The sequence below is a fragment of the Betta splendens genome, chromosome 1 (genome assembly GCF_900634795.4).
Source record: "Betta splendens chromosome 1, fBetSpl5.4, whole genome shotgun sequence".
NCBI classification, from domain to species: domain Eukaryota; kingdom Metazoa; phylum Chordata; class Actinopteri; order Anabantiformes; family Osphronemidae; genus Betta; species Betta splendens.
The window spans coordinates 3,685,088-3,701,242 of record NC_040881.3 but is presented as its reverse complement, the minus strand read 5'-3'; the positions used below and the strand labels follow the sequence as shown (position 1 = coordinate 3,701,242).

Below are 16,155 nucleotides of genomic sequence, written 5' to 3'. Positions count from 1 at the left end.
TATGTAAACAGACAAGGTTCAAAATCACTGTGTAATGTTTTTGAGAGTCAGCCATTGTCAACAAGAATAACTAGTTTGATTTGTAAAAGGAAAATGTTTGATTTCTTGTTTGATTAGTGCATGGAAGCATGTAAACGCAGCGGCTCAGGGGAAATAACGGTCTTCCTGTAACCGACCAAACGGATCTAATAGCAGTTTAAAGAACACGGTGCAAACTGTGCTCTGTGAATAACTAAATGCTGATATTGCTCCACTGCAGCGCACAAAGCATCAGTTGACGAGTGACAGCCCATAATCAAACACACCTGCTTGTGTTTTCCCAGATTAAAGGGAGGTTTCCGCTTTTACGCATCGTTCCAGACTGAAGACTGTCCACAGTTAAAGCACCTGCGAAAGACACTGAACGATTTGAACACAACTGGAAAATAAGTCACGTGTGCTCATTTAGTGCACGTATTCCTTTTTAGCGTCAGCACTAGATGTCAGTGTGATCCCTGCTCCACCCGCAGGTTCTGGATCTCCTCGGACGCATACCTCCAGCATCTATGACATGCCTTGACAACTGCCCAACTGTCTGTTTGTTTTCTCCACACTCTCATCTGCCTGAAGCGTGCCTCGACCTGCGCCGCCGCCTTCTGACACCTCATTCGCTGCCGCGTGGGGACCCGGAGCCCGCGGCCCGGCTCCGATTGGCTCCCCACGGGCCCCCGCGGGCCTGACGTGGGCTCCCGGCGCCGCCGCGAAGAGAAAGTGAGCAGCAGAGCTCATGGCGCGAGCTGCGAGGCCAATGAGCGAGGACAAGTAGGGGGAGAAAGAGCCGCGAACAGGTAGGTGTCACCTCCGAACAGCCCAGAGACGCGTTATTGTGGCTGCTGTGAGGAAGCTGGTGTCATTTATACTCCGCTCAACAGCGTCTGCACAATATAAAAACATGTACAAGCGCGTGTGTGTGTGTAATCGCTATCTCCTGCTTTTGCTGTTGAGACATGAGTAATCGCTCCATCGCCTGGTGGCTGAGGCAGGTGGGCCTGCCCGAGTACAGCGAGGCGCTGGAGGAGCAGTACTACGGGCTGGAGGTGCGTGGACGCTCGCGTCGCCGCAGGCGTCCGCTGGTCGCTAACCGCTCTGCTTCCACCGCAGGGTCTGATGAACGTGACGGACGCGGAGCTGAGGGATGCGGGGGTAGAGGATGCGCGGCACCGAGGGGACATCCTCAGCCAGCTCTCCAGATGCCGCCAGAGACTGGACCCGTGCGCAGGTGACGGACGGACGCCAACGTCGGCTTAACAGCTCGTCCAGTGGGATCAAATGACTGCATCGGGCAGACGACGCAACAACACCACAGCGTCAGGCGACAGGGAGGTTTCAGGCGCAGTCTTTGTGCCAAATTAGCTGAAATATCCCGTGTTAGCGTTTCAAATCTGTGAGGCTTCTTATCTTATAATCAGTCCTTTGAACGTCTACAAAGCAGCGGCTGTTGAAATCAGTCATGCTTAGCGGTTGTCGAGCCAGTTCATCAGGTCCAACAGTTATTTATTGGGGGTGTTGGTATTGCTTGAAAACGTAAACGACACGAAGACATTTAAATTAAAATGGCGGAAATTATACACAGCACACGCATAAATACTGACTCATGCAGCTGTGTGGCTGGTAACAGTTATAAACGATTATCCTGGTGATTCAGCACTTTAGAATTGATGTGATGAATTAACACGTTGTGTCTTGTTGTTTCCAGGGTCATATTATACGATCAAGCCAGAAAGTGGTAGGAAGCCTCCTACGTGTGAATATGCAGTATTTCCATCATTTGCAGCTCAATGTGAAGGTGCTGGTCTCCTCAGGTGTGCAGGGCGCGGGGCGCAGGCTGAGCAGACAGGCCTCTCTGGGGTCGTCCATGGACCTGGTGAGGCTCAAAGTTAGCGTCACAAAGCGTGGATGTGCTGTTTGTGAGGCCGTGGACCTGGACCCTCTCTTTGGGTGGTTTCCTGCAGGGGACGCCGGGCCGGGACCTGTTCCGTCACAGCGTCCTGCCTCGCCTCCAGGGCGCCGACAGCAAACAGCGCCTCTCGGCCTCCTGCTCGCAGCTCCTCCCCTCGGACAAATACAGGACGGTCAGCGGCGCGGAGCGCGGCCGCGACGGCAGGAGCAGGTGAGGTGACCCTCAGGCCTGAGGCCGTCCTCCAGATAGGCTGCTGTCGCTGGGCTAATAATTAGCTCATGCAATCTAATCTACGCCCAACGTGTTCAGGTGCAGCAGGTGACGTCAGGGGACGTTTAGATTGACTTTCATGGTTACACACTTACAACTGTTGTATTATCTAACTCACATTAAGAGCTAAGGTTAATGACAAATGTTTGACCTGAAAAAAAGGATAAGAACGACACATGTATATTTATATATTTTTTAAGGTGCATCCACTGACAGATACACAGTGTTTAGCCGTTCACAAGTTCAGACACATCTCTGCTCAGCACTCGACGCCACGTAAGAAGCTTCAACCCAGAGGAAAAACTGGGAGAAACGGACCCGTCCTGCTCCCGTTTTAAATAAAACGCGACAGTCCCGTCACTTCACCCACCAGCGTTTACGAGCGGGCATCAGTGGTTTTTATAGCTCATTCAAGCTGTTTATGTAGCATGCCAATAAATTAATTTAGTTCAGGGTGAAGATTCAGCAACAGGACACAAAAAACGCTACTTTAGATTTTAAGCAATGCGTAAGATTATTATTGGGGTCTCCTGTTGTGGGGGATTAATGTTCACTGTGTTTCATAAAAGTCAATCAGTAGCAGTTCACACAACGTAAACAACAACAACAACCGTAAACAGGTGTGTTCCTGAGGACCCGCTCGCGCAGGCGCGGGAGCGCAGCTCACCTTCCGTTTGATCCCGACGCATCCAGGCGACGCGTCAGCTCGGCCCGCGTCGGTATCCGAGGAATGCGCGGCAGACAGCGGCGTTTCAGCACCGGGGCCGCGGGCGGGGGGGAAGGGGGAGGGACGGGGGGAGGGGGAGGTTCGGGAGGACGTGTGGCAACACGTCCGATCCGAAACTGCGCGACGCACGAAGGATGTGGAGGGAGGAGGCGAGGGGGGGGGGCTGGGAGGGAACCGGCCGGAGAACGGGCGAACGGCGCCTCGCGAGTCCAGCTGCTGCCGGGGATGTTTTGCTTCTGGACCGAACATGACGGGGAAGCGTGAGCCGTGACGGACAGGTACGAGCCGATTCAATGGCGGTAAAATGACCGACGCCCGGGTAAAACGCTGCATTAGTCTTTCTCACACTTTGATGAAATGCGTGTTGTTAACGTCAACTGTTCTCAAAGTCGAGAGTCACAACTGGAAGTGGATAAAGACGTCAACTTTAAGCTAGTGTTAAGTGTTTGTTAACTTGTTGTCTCAGAGGATAACGAGTAGTTTTGTAAAAGGGCCCAAATCGCCCGTAACGGCTTTTCTGTGACGTCACGCTGCATTTCACAATAATGGCTCCGTCCAGGTAACAGCTCTCCCGCTGCGCAAACCTGCGCCAACGCCCCTCGCGCTCACACTGGATTCAGAACAACGCAGGCTGGGGTTTACGTGGATCCGTTTAATGTTGACGTTAAACTAGTAGAGCCCCTTTGTGGGTTCTCCTTACTGTTGTGTCCTACTGATAACTGAGTGTTGGCCTAAGTACAGGAGACACGAGGGGTCGGTGGGTGCAATGATGCAGGTTATTTCACAAGCTGCACTAAACACTGACGCGTCGCTTTATATGGAAAAAGTCTGGGAGCGGTCCGACGTCTACACTGATGACAGGTGATCACATTATTATTTGTGATAAACTGACATTGTTCAAATTCTCACTTCCTCAATTTAAGGTTTTCATTTATCTGATATTGAGGTTATTCTAAAATACTTAGATTGTGTAAGATTCAGGGAAAACTGAACTATTTAAAAAGGCACAACTGGAAATTCCAAAGTTGTGATATGTTGAAATTCTTGTCTTCTAAATGAGCAATGATCAGACTTTACCCACGTCCCACGTCCGCTCTGTTTGTTCTGTTCATTTTAAAGTTTCAACAAGCTTAGTTTACATTACATTCTGTCAAACATAGACATAATTAATTAATTAAATCCTGCCACAGCGCCGTTGGTGTCATCGTGTTTGTGTGTGAAGCTGCAGCCTCCTATTATAACTGTAAAGTGGAATCAATGTCTTTTTTTTTACAAAGCTCCAGTAGTAGATGAGATTAGTTCTTCTCACCTGATGAAACAGTGGACGTTAACACGGTGCTTCCAGTGAATTCAGAACCAAAGCAGGACACGCAAACGGCCCACGCTCCACAGTTGCAGCTCGTCCCCTGGAGACGCGGCGTGTTCCGCTCCGTTCTTGCGTTCTGATGCGGTTCTGTTACAGGGTGCAGAACCGCAGCTCGTGGGGTCACGGGGACTCAGTGAGTCCAGTGCCCTGAGCTGTGTTCACTCATGAGCCGTGTGTTTACAGAGGCAGGACGGAGAAAACTCAGAGAGGAAGGAAGGAAGGAGTTAAAAGTCCCCCAGCTGTTAATGGGAGCGCCAGACCTTGGCACTGGCCTCGCGTCCTTGTGTGTTTAATGTTCAGAGGAAAACCGTAGCGCCGCCGTCCGCGGCTTCCTGGGGTTTAGCTCTCCAAATCACCCCTTCTCTCTTGTTTTTCAGCAAGAGGAGGAGCGTCAGCGCATACTTCAGTCAGGTGGGAGGTTAAGCAAACAGCCGCTCACTCGCTCTCTGTAGCAGAAAACATGCGGCTAAGTGTTGCGTTGTGCTGTAGGTGTTTCGTGGTCGTAGAGAGATGGACTCGCTGAAGAAGGAGCTGGAGGAGGAGCTGAAGCTCAGCAATGACGACCTGAGGAGTCACTCGTGGTACCACGGGCCAACAAGCCGAGAGGTGCCTAACAGGACCTTTACTGTCACTGTCCTACACCTGATAATAAATAATAAACATTTATTACCAGCAGCTAATCTGCTCATTTGTTTCCAGACTGCAGAGTCTTTTTTTGAGAAAAATGGAGACTTCCTGGTGCGAGACTCAAGCTCCGCTCCAGGTGACTACGTGTTGAGCTGCTGGTGGAAGAACGGACCGATGCACTTTAAGATCATACGAGTGGTCCTTCGTCCCAAACAGGTGAGTCAGCGTTGCTCAGAGCTGGAATCATTCACTGGACAGTGTACAAACTGTGTGTGTGTGTGTGTGTGTGTGTGTGTGTGTGTGTGTGTGTGTGTGTGTGTGTGTGTGTGTGTGTGTGTGTGTGTGTGTGTGTGTGTGTCTCACAGGGCTACACCAGGGAGCTGTACCAGTTTGAGGAGGACCGGTTCGACAACGTTCCGGCTCTCATCCGGTACTATGTGGGTGGGCAGCGCTCCATCTCCAAGGCCTCGGGTGCTGTGATCTGTCGACCGGTCAATCGGACGCTCCCTCTGCGCGTCATCGCCGAGCGGCAGAGCGAGGCCAAGACCTGGGGCGGAGGTGCAGGGGGGCAAAGGCGCGCGGACTCGGCCAAAAGGCGCAGCTTCAGCACCACACACACGGACGCGCTGCAGGTCGCCAACCCGCTGCTCCGGTAGGACGACCGGCTCTGAGGTGCGTGCAGTCCCAGCTAGCATCACGCTAACCTCACGCTAACCGTCTCATCTGTGGCAGGAGCGGAAGCCAGCCGGCCAACATGGAGAACGTGGGCCGGAGGCCGTCGCTGCAGTCGGCCCAGTCTGACAGCAACATACGCACCGGTGCGTTCCCGAAGCAGAGGATGCTCCCAGTACTTCTCAGCAGTCACTGTTGAGGCCTTCAGAGACTAGAGGAGAGCTCGTCTGCTCGTCTGCTCGTGGCCACACTGTTTTTATCTGTCCAGTCTTTACTCACTCAGAAGCGGCTGGACGACTTGCAGGCCTGTGGTTTATGTGTGCTTCTGTGCCAACAGCGGTCCCGCAGAGCCTCCCGGTGGAGGACGGCGGCCCGGAGCCCGTGTCCCCCGTGTTCCGCACGGGCAGCGAGCCCCTGCTGAGCCCGCGGCCGCGCCACGCGTTCCCCTCCCACGCAGGTAGCAGCACGTGCACGGGGATGGACGCGGCGCCCGCTCGGCCGCGTGCAGCGCAGCTCATGACTCCCTGTGCTCCTGCAGGTGGCGGAGTGACGCTGCGAGGGTCCGACGGACAGCTGCACCCCAGAGCCCCTCCCAAACCTCTCAGGGTCTCCACTATTTTTCCCAACGCCGTCCCTCCTCCACCGCAAGACGCGGACGAGGATCCCTCATGTCTTTACACTGAGCTCGTCATCCAGGTAAAAACAAGTGTGTTATTCTGCGTCCCTCTATTAGGGGGAGGTGATGAAGGCCTCAGAGTGTCAGCGTGTGATCCTTCCTGCGTCCAGGTGCCTCAGGCCCGACAGAAGGGCCACGTGGCCCGGCTGCGTGCCGAGGAGAAGTGGCAGAGCCGGGCTCGCATCACAGAGACCTCCTTCGGTTTCCTGGAGGCCCAGAAGAACGAGGTGTCGCCTCAGCAGTTCTTCTACAAACAGGCACAGAGGAAGTCAGCACAGGAAGCGAACGACTGGCACTTCGAACGGCCTCAAGTTTGTCCAAATACATTTAATTTAGGCGTCTGAGTTTGCATATTTCCCTGTGTTCTTAGTTAGGGGTCGCGCCAGCGTTGTCCATGTGTACGCTCCTTCACCACATCCTGGCAGCAGCCACTGCTAGAAATGCTGCTTACTTCCTTCTTTTGCCACCAGATGTCAGAATGATACTGAAGCTGGAGGCTGGAAACGACAATTTGTACGTCTGAGGACAGCAGTGTAACCTTTCTTTAACCATCGCAGGTGGAGTCCGTGTCCTGCTTCCAGCTGGATCAGTTTGAGTCGCTGCTCCTACCAAAGAACAACCGGCCCCTGGAGCCCGGCGTCCTGCTGGCACTCAAAGAGGTCCTCAACCGCAGTGACTCCAGAAACACTGCCCTGCACTTACTCAGCGTGGACTGCCAGGTACAGTACCTGCACCGCAGAACCAGAACACGCTCAATGTCCAGGTCAAAGCTCATGTGTACAGGGTTAGAGACTTTAAACCTGTACTGCAGGTCGCACGCGTTGTTGGGGTAACAGATGAGCAGAAAAGGATGATGGGAGTTGCATCCGGCCTGGAGCTTGTCACTTTGACACACGGACGCCAGTTACGGCAGGATTTATTAGAAAGGTAGAGTCAGTTACTACTATTACAATAAATAAATAGATTTTAATCCACATTTTCCCACCGCGTCTCTGTTGACGTGGAGGTAACAGGTCTGTTTGTTCCTCTCATTCTTTTTCAGGCATCATCTAATAGCGCTGGGAATCGCTGTGGACATCTTAGGCTGCACAGGGACTGTGAGCCAGAGGGCAGCGAGTCTGCATAAGTTCATCCTATTGGCTCAGGCCCTGAAAGACAACGCCCACAACCTCTACTCCTTCTCCGCCGTGATGAAGGCGCTGGAGATGCCTCAGGTGGTGCCATTAAAGCGGCGCCGCTTGAAATGTGCCAAAGTGGGAGGAGGATATGTGGTAGAAGTCACCTGTGTGTGTGTGTGTGTGTGTGTGTGTGTGTGTGTGTGTGTGTGTGTGTGTGTGTGTGTGTGTGTGTGTGTGTGTGTGTGTGTGTGTGTGTGTGCAGATACTGCGGCTGGAGATGATGTGGCGAGCGCTGAGGAGGAACCACACCGAGAGCGCAGTGCTGTTCGAGAAGAAGCTCAAACCCTTCATGAAGTCTCTGAACGAGGGAGACGGTGAGTGGTGGCGGAGCGGGTTAGTAGCCGAAGACGTTTTAGCAGCATAAATACTAGAATCTGTGACCAGACTCCGTGGTGGAGACGCCTGTCGCCATGCCCCACCTGGTTCCTCTGCTGATGGCGATGGAGGGCGAGGACGTGGTGGAGAACAACGAGCGAGGCTGCGAGCTCCTCTACGACGTCCTGCAGTCCGCTCGCAGGGCGGCGCTGCACGCCGAGGACTGCCAGAGGCACGCGCACGCGCTGCTCTCAGGTACAGGAGCGCTCACACAGGAAGTCACTCTGTTAAGATGGAACCGAAAGGCAATTCATGAGCCTGTGCAAATATTTCTGAATGTGACGTCGTGTCGAGATCACTATCACAGGGCAACAACATGAGACAAGGAAACACATTCTCTTCACACACGTGTCATTTGAAATCTAATGTGTTCTCAGGAAGTAGACACGTATGAAGTACTGTGTTTAGGAACAGTTAGCGCTGCGTCTAGGTCTCTGTTTGTGATCTGACCGACTGTTCGCCTCACTGCCCCGCTAGGAGGCTGGGAGCCCATCCCGGAGCTGCTGGAGGCCTTCCACACAGAGTTCGCCCTGCGGCTGCTCTGGGGTCAGCTGGGGGCAACGGCCAGCAGAAAGGAGCGCTATGAAAAGTTTGACAAGATCCTTTGTGTCCTGTCTGACAAACTGGAACCTGCGGAGTTGACCCCTCCGCGGTCCGACCCTTTAACCTGAGCCCCAGGGCCCGTGGCACCGAGCGAAAAGTGAAATCAGCAAGAAAAGATGAAAAGGGCTGGTTTCATCTGAGCTGAGGCAGAACAGACGTTTACTGACTTCAAGGGACATGTTTTTCCCCCGTTACAGACTTCTGATGTGAAAACTGCTGCATGTGATTCGTTTTCCTCTTTGAAGGAAGCTGAAACCGCTGTTTACTTTTTCCAAACGCATTTCTGAAACCCGGATCAGTCCACGCCACTGGTTTGATACTTGACTCCAAAGTGAAAACGTCTCAAAACCAAACCAGTTTTCTTTGTGACTGAACCACTGCTTTGAGGAAACACATTCATCTGAGCATTTCTAATGCAATAAATGGATGTTTTATTTTGTTTAAACTCCCTTCGTTTGTACTATTTCTGATATTTCTGATAGACAATATTTCTGATAAACACTGTCAAGTAGCAGAAAACATAGAGATTGAGCTTTTAAAACAATGACTCAAGTAATACAAGCAAATATGTGTTCTGTTAACCAATGGATCATGATAGCAATAACCCCTAGAAAGACACAGTTTAGTTTTGGTTGCATCCCAGCAGTTTTTCATGTGGAAAATCAAATGCAAAAAAGGCCACACCAACAGTTTCGTGTACTTCTGCATTTCAATGGAAGCCAAGGATTAGATTTCTCAAAAATCTCCCCATTAGCACCAAACTCTTTTTGCTGCTGGTTTAAAGTATAATGATGAGAATAATACAGGTCAGTTTTTTAGCTACACTACCTACTGTTTTAGCATCTCAGCACTAATACCTTTAAATTTACAGTCTGGGTACTACTATTTTATGACCTTCTACGGTGAAGTGTAATTTAGCCTAGAGACAATACAGATTAAGCATGTTTTACCAGACAACTTTGTGAACCTTTAGACATATTTATCGACATTATTAAAATTCTCTACCCTTAAATGAACAGAAAACCAAAATTATCCTTGTGGAAATCCAGAAACACACAAACTCCATTCAGTGTCTGTTAAGTTTAGATTTAATGTAATACTACAGTGCTAATATGCGCTGCTTCAATCACTGCGACTGTCTTTGTACAGAGCTTACTAAATATTTCTGGAACGTTTTTAATAAAAATAAAAAATAAAATAAAATCTAACGTTGGCAGAAAATGCCCCAGTAAAAACATCATTACCCCACTGCTTGTTTGTTCTTATCATAAATGTAAAACCAGTTAATAAACTTATGTGGAAGCCTCAGATTATAAAAAGCAAGAATAATTTATGTCTTAAAACATTAAAACATTAATTCAGGAAACCATCAGTTTTGTAGCTGAACATCCAAACTCCATCCAAAGTGTTAGAAAAAATCCTCATGCCTTTTTTGTCTGAAGGTGACATTTTAATTTGATATAAGAATAATGAACTAGGCCTTTGAGTATTTGAGTGGGAAAGTGAAAGACATATTCAGCACTTTAGGGCTCATAATATGAAAAAATATATCAAAAAAGTGAATTTCTGTAACATAGCACACAGTGTTAAAGGATAGGATCAGGCTTTTTGTGGGTCTTACAATAATCAGGAGATCTTTGCTGAGTCCCTTCCTTCTCACAATCCTCTGTGTCTGAAGATGTAATCCACAGATTTCTAACATGGGCTTGAAGCAGTTTTACTTCATAATATCACGGCAGAACGTACGAATCACAGCGTGTGTTTAGAAATGATCAAAGTATCTATCTCTGAACAGCCAGAGATGAGGAACACATAGAACCTTTCCCTCATATTATGTGGGAAACATACATTATTTACATACCATTTATAAGAGGAGGGATCATTACAGCCAGCACAACTTAGGGTCACCTCACTAATAAAATAAAAAATGTGACCCAAGCCTTTAACTCACCATCATCCTAAAGAGGAGTGGTTTTCATCCATTTATAATAAAAAAATCACATTACCACAATTAAAAGCTCACATTATCCTGGATAGAGGTTGTAGCAGTGGCCGATGTTACGGAGGACATTAAAGAGCGCAGCGTTAAACCATATGATGCCAAATGTGTTAGACGAGTTGTCAGCGAACGCAGTGACAAACAGCTCCACGCTTTGGTTTCAGACGAGCTGGAATCACCAGAGTTCAGACAGGACCGAGTCCTGCGCAGCGAGTGCAGGCGGGGGGTACGACGCTGCAATCAGCCTCGATAACGAGCTTTATAGTCGCTTTCATCTCACCAAGCGCGTCGCTGGCCGAGATGAAACGACACGTGGGCTCCGGTTATCGCGGGTGACGTCGCGTTCAGCTCTGGCTCTTTGCTTCCATCACGTCAGGCTGTGGGTGCGTGTTAGGAGGTGGGTTTGACATAGGATGAGGGTATGTAGCCCTCCTCTCCGTTGCCTCTGAGGACTCTCATCCAGCCGTCCCCCTTATCCTCCTCCATTATACTCAGCAGCTCTCCCTCCTTGATGGAAACGGTGCCCTCGCTGTTGCCTGCGCACAAACGCACAAAGTGTGAGGTGTGTGAAACGTGAGTCGCATCTATTTAGAACAAGGCGAGGATTCAAATGTACCTTCAAAGGTGTAAAGGGCCTCGCAGTGGCCAACGGGACTTTCTATGTCTTCAAACTCGTCATCAAACTCTGCGTCGGTGGTCTGAGGCTCCCCAGCTGGTACGACACTGGAAGGAACGTTTACAAGGAGCCGATATAACACACAGGCAGCAGGGAGGTTCAAATGTGGTGCAAACACCCTCCGTCGACTCACCTGTGTCGAGTATTATTGTTGATGGTGCTGGGATGATCCTCTCCTCCCACTGCATCCGTCAGCCACGACTTTTAACAACAAGTAAAGACGTTTTAATGAACAGCTTCTCCAATAATATGTGAGTGTGCTCATCGGCTCCGTGCTCCCCACCTCGTACTTGGCGAGTTCCCCCTTCAGGCGCACTATGTTGTGGGCGGTCTGTGTGATCTGAGGATCCAGGCTGGAGGGGTCTCCCATCTGTGGATTCTTGACGTACACGCCCCTCATCTTCTCCAGTGCGTCACTGGGGGCAAACAGGGAGAGAGCTGCTATTGTTTGGCCAACGTGAGCGCTGATTAAGGAAGCCGCTCTCCGGTCGCTGCTGATAACGAGGCGATGGTTCAGGAGGGACGTGTTGTATTGGTGTGAGGTCAGAAGCTGATGGGAGTGGGGTCAGGGAAGTTTCTCCAGAGCAAACTGGGAATTCTGTGGGTCTGGTTTTGTGCACATCAAGTTCAAACAGGAAACAACCTTTTACAAATTGTTATTACAACACTGAAAAGGCACAATAGCCTAGAAAGGTTTTGACATTTCCTTCCCTGGAAGAAAGGGGCTCGTCCCAGAAAGCTTCAGAGGAACGTTTCCCAGGGTTTATACCTTAAAGTGCCCATATTATGTTACACATGATTTCTCCCTCTGTTCTGACTGGGCATCTACCGGAAATACCTGTGGGCCCAGTAGAGCAGCACCATCCAAAGTACACTGGATGATGTCAGTCTGCAGATAGTGCTGCTTTAGGCCAATGATGGCACTAAATAAAATATCAGGGGATCTACAGAATTCCACAGGTCATCCGATGTGCTGTTGAGAGGCTTTAGAGTGAAGCGATAGACGCATCGTCACCTTTGGTCCTGAGTCTTCTGCAGGTCTTTTGTCAGCTCGTCAATCTTCCCGTGGAGCTTCTTCTTCCTCTGTTCTGGAGGAAGGTGAGAGAAATCCTCTGCGGCCGGCATCTGTGCAAAGACACGTAGACAAAGCACATGAGGCGCCGGCATCACGTAGACAGAAGCCGAGCAGATTCCTACCACTAGATGGCGCTGCACCCTGCTGACATCACCTCCCACTGGCCAGAGGTTAATGCTGCAGCTACAGCTCAGTCAAACGTATATATACATATATATGCATATGCATATATATAAAACAATAGAAAGTTTTTGATGCTTTACTAAATCTGTAACTGATTTAAATAGGAGAGTCTGTAATTAGTTTGACCCCTGACATTTGCACTGCCTAAATAACTGCATCTTGTTTTCATTAAAGCTTTGAAGAGTATCTCTTTGACCCAGAGCAGGAACGTGTGATGTGACGAAAGCCTCAACAACTTTGCCAACATATTACGAAAACAGACGAGTCAGACTTTTTGAGAAAGAGAAAGAGAAAACTGCTCGTAGCGTGATTGTTTGGTTTGTCCACAGTAGCAGCGACACGGTTACAGGAAGAAAGGTCAGTTTTACAATCATACAGAGGCGTAGTATTAGTAAGAGGAAGTGCACAGCGTCATAGTGGAATCACGGAATAGATCTGGAATCACAGAACAAATCTCTGTTTCTGTGTTTTAGTTGACTCATTGACTTAGTTGTCTATAAAAACATTCAGTTTTCTGATTAGCTCACAAAATAAGAGCAACTTAGAAATTAGGTTAAAATTAAGACTCTTAAAAAATAATCTTTAAAAGGTTTCAATTGTTTGTTTTTAATAATTTCTTTTATTTTATTGCCCCTTTTTTAACCACCATTTTAGAACAACACGTTCTAAACGTTTAATATTGATCCCTTCCTCCTCAACTTGCAATAAAACTGATTGAGAACAAGGGTTTAGACACAAGAAGCACAGCTTCTGTATCTGCAGTTTTCACTTTTTACCCCTGTTCAACAATAGGCGTTACTTTGAGACAGAGAGGAATGGAAACAGATCGTGTGACAGACGTACCACGAACACAAACACACAAAAATAACAAAGCAACAATGTCCGAGTGCTGTAACACATGAGCTCATGATTCTTTCACATCTCATGAGATCATATGTAACGATGCTCAAAAATGAGGATGTGGACAGAACAGTGAGGAGCGCGTATGAATGAAGACGTGGACGTGTCACTCACCAAGCACAGGCTAGTGTTTGAAGTGGCTACACAGCTCAGACAGAGAGAGAGAGAGAGAAGAGTCAGCGTAAATAATGTGGCTCAAGGAAGAAACCAGGACGGAGAACGAGAAGAAAGCGCAGCAGAGAGTCGTTCTTTTCTGATAAATAAAAAGCTATACGGCAGAGGGGGCTTTGGGCAGGTCTGTGCAACAGGCTGGAATCAGAACTGGCCCCTGAGGGCAACAGGGTGGTGGCGTAAGACACGCCTGGAATGTGCGCCGAGCATCGCGTGTGCGATTGTTGTGAGGCATTGTTATGCGCTGCTCCTCCGCTGTCATCAGCGAGCGCCTGCTCTTCACATCCACCCCAGAAGCACGGGCTTCTGGCAGGAGAACCCTGACCCTGAACACACAGGTCTGCCCACACTGCTGGGACAAATGTGGGGAATTATGTAAACGTGTGCTGTAGGTTATTAAAGGATGAATCTGACAAATCCTCTTACACTAAACCCACAAACCAGTGGGTCCAGCACCAGGCTTATGTACAGTCACTGATTCCTCTGTTGTACTCCTGTAGAAGCCACTGGGTGCCATGTTTACTGTTTGCTGAACCCATTCACTCACTGGATAAATATATACCGGCTTCCGGATGACAGGGACCAGAACCAGCCTGTCCTGTTAGCGGCGCTTACGATTCGCTTCAGGTTGAAAGCGGAGACGGAAGCGCCTCTTACAGGAACCCAGTGGGCGTCACCTTGCTCTTCTTGCTGAACGGCCACAGCTTCCCGCGCGTCTTGGGTTGGCTCTGATTGGTGTCGGACGTGGGCGACTTGGTTCCGTGGCTGTAGTCCTCGAACTCCACGTCGCCGGGCCGCTCGAAGCCCGACTTGTGCTGCTCGATGAACAGGGTCGAGTCCTGCGGCGAGAGGACGCATGGAGAGCTCCGTTTCATTGGTGCGCGGCACCAAATCACACCAGCACTAATGCTTTACACCTGGAAACTCAGATTGTTGTATTACATGTGTGCACAGTGTACGTGACTCAACTGCAATTATTTACTGAGACAACAAAGCTGCAGCGTGTGCACGCAGGGGAAGCAGGATGGGTTTGAAGTATGCCAAGTATTAACGAGCTACCGGCTCTTACCTCATTGTCATCAGACAATTACCTGCTTCGCGTCGATCTTCTGCCCCGCTGCGATCACTCCCTCCAGGCACCTGGAGATGATGGGCTGCACGTTCTTCTCCATCTCTGAGAACTGGCAGTAGCCCTGCGCCAGCCGCTGGATCCTCCGCTCGTCCATGTCCTGCAGGTTCTGTTTCAGACGCAAAGCGACCTCTGTGACCTCATGTCGGCTGTCACTCTGACCTCAGCGCTGTTTCTTTTCTTTCTTTCTCACGTTGTAGATCTGCGGGATCTCCGTGTAGTAGAAGTGGTTCTGCTCCTTGTTGTACTTCTGCAGCTGCGCGGCGTAGTCGCTCCGGCACTCCTCCGCCGTGTGCGTGCGGGCGTTGGCGTGCTGCCTGGCCTGGAGAGAGAGGGGGGGGGGCATGAAGGGAAGCAGCGGGGTGAGAAATGAGGAGGTGCAGAGCAGGAGGAGCAGGAACGCGGGGAGACGAGGGTTCGTCGACTGAGCACCAAACGCCGGGAGCAGCTGCTGCTCAGCCGCGGACGCTAACGTGCGCTCACTTTCTCGACTTCCAGCCTGGTGGCGTTGAGGTCGCTCTCCGTCTTCTCTGCTTGTTGTGTGGCCTTTTCGGCCTCGGCCCACTCCTTCGCGCAACGCTTCTTAACCTGAAAACAAGCACAGCCGCCTTCATTAAAGGGCACAGAGTCATTTCCATCAAGGTTCAATAATTTAAGGCAGAAATAAAATTTTAATTCACTGAACTACGTCCTTTAGCAGCTGAAGGTAAAACATGCGATTGCTAACACCTAAATACTCATTAATGAAAACATCTGTAATTGTTCCAGTTGAACTCAAACACAAAGGGTCAGAACATCAGCTCTGTTTCCTGTATTTGACACTAAACTGCTCGCTCATGTCTCAGGATGCTGCTTTATTATTCTGGTGAAGTAATGAATGAATCGCTACACGTGAAAGCAACAGGCCACTCACACTTTCTAGCTGCTTCAAGCTGATCTCCAGGTTCTGCTGGGCCTTTTTGGCCTCCGCCAGGTGCTGTCGGAGGAGGAGGTTTCCGTCAAAGTGCTGCTACAGCGAGTCACTGCCATTATACAGTGGTAGCATGTGTTGTCTCACTGTTCTGCGCTCCTGCTTGAGGTCCTGCAGGTGCTTGCTGAGGTCCAGGCAGATGCCGGTGGCCATGCTCTCAGCGATGACCTCGCGCTGGCCGGCGTAGTCGTTCAGCTCGTTCAGGATCTCCTGGAACGAGGAGTGATTGCTGAATCTGCGACAGGGACGAGAGGCAGGACAGGTCATGGCGGCTGGACGGGCCACTACTGACCACATTCTGTGACTGACTGCGGAAGGGGCTTCATCTACGGTCAGAGCTGAGTGATGAGAGGCGACATCAGAACACGAGACTGGAAACACACTTGCGTCCACGACGTCCACACTTTGTGTTAGTTTCACATTCAGTCTGACTTATTTGTAATGAGGTGAATAATGCTTCCGTCAGTCACTCCACACCCATACTTCCCCCATCTGCATACTTTTGTTATGCACACGTAAAATGACAGATACACAACCCAGTGTACGTGAAAGTTAAGGAATGAGCCGAGTCCTAAAAGCCCTTTACATCCTGCAGGTGTTCTGTTTATTCTTGGAAAGG

At 49.9% G+C, this 16,155-nt stretch overlaps 2 protein-coding genes across 8 annotated transcripts in view; one reads left to right on the top strand and one right to left on the bottom strand.

Moving 5' to 3' along the window:
- Positions 1–651: 651 nt before the first annotated feature.
- Positions 652–8,882, top strand: sh2d3a (SH2 domain containing 3A). 7 transcript variants are annotated; one of them, XM_055513119.1, is made up of 20 exons: positions 652–827; positions 985–1,076; positions 1,141–1,258; positions 1,736–1,765; positions 1,842–1,903; positions 1,992–2,149; positions 4,680–4,713; positions 4,792–4,908; positions 5,002–5,145; positions 5,295–5,581; positions 5,662–5,747; positions 5,939–6,029; positions 6,105–6,297; positions 6,388–6,588; positions 6,835–6,996; positions 7,089–7,204; positions 7,320–7,491; positions 7,658–7,769; positions 7,840–8,025; positions 8,308–8,882. In XM_055513119.1, the coding sequence occupies exons 2-20, from the start codon at positions 987–989 to the stop codon at positions 8,499–8,501; spliced, it is 2,553 nt and encodes an 850-aa protein (XP_055369094.1). In that variant the 5' UTR covers positions 652–827; positions 985–986; the 3' UTR covers positions 8,502–8,882. The 7 variants fall into 7 exon arrangements, with proteins under 7 accessions (XP_055369094.1, XP_029029349.1, XP_029029266.1 ...); XM_029173433.3 differs by having other exon boundaries at positions 658–827; positions 5,939–6,058; positions 6,140–6,297; XM_029173516.3 differs by lacking the exon at positions 5,939–6,029 and having other exon boundaries at positions 657–827; positions 6,140–6,297.
- A 621-nt stretch (positions 8,883–9,503) lies between these two features.
- Positions 9,504–16,155, bottom strand: part of LOC114870415 (cdc42-interacting protein 4 homolog) — a 9,471-nt gene continuing 2,819 nt past the window's right edge. The window contains exons 4-14 of the mRNA XM_029175012.3: positions 15,624–15,771; positions 15,480–15,542; positions 15,050–15,154; positions 14,760–14,888; positions 14,529–14,675; positions 14,115–14,276; positions 12,124–12,233; positions 11,392–11,524; positions 11,242–11,309; positions 11,049–11,155; positions 9,504–10,968 (exon numbers count right to left, since the gene is read on the bottom strand). Coding sequence (XP_029030845.1) covers positions 10,823–10,968; positions 11,049–11,155; positions 11,242–11,309; positions 11,392–11,524; positions 12,124–12,233; positions 14,115–14,276; positions 14,529–14,675; positions 14,760–14,888; positions 15,050–15,154; positions 15,480–15,542; positions 15,624–15,771 — 1,318 coding nt within the window. The 3' untranslated portion in view covers positions 9,504–10,822. The remainder of the gene's footprint in view (positions 10,969–11,048; positions 11,156–11,241; positions 11,310–11,391; positions 11,525–12,123; positions 12,234–14,114; positions 14,277–14,528; positions 14,676–14,759; positions 14,889–15,049; positions 15,155–15,479; positions 15,543–15,623; positions 15,772–16,155) is intronic.

Coding starts and splice junctions, on each gene's coding strand:
- sh2d3a (XM_055513119.1), top strand. CDS start 987: ATGAGTAATCGCTCCATCGCCTGGTGGCTGAGGCAGGTGGGCCTGCCC. Junction 1,077..1,140: donor AGCAGTACTACGGGCTGGAG/GTGCGTGGACGC, acceptor CTTCCACCGCAG/GGTCTGATGAACGTGACGGA. Junction 7,770..7,839: donor GTCTCTGAACGAGGGAGACG/GTGAGTGGTGGC, acceptor ATCTGTGACCAG/ACTCCGTGGTGGAGACGCCT.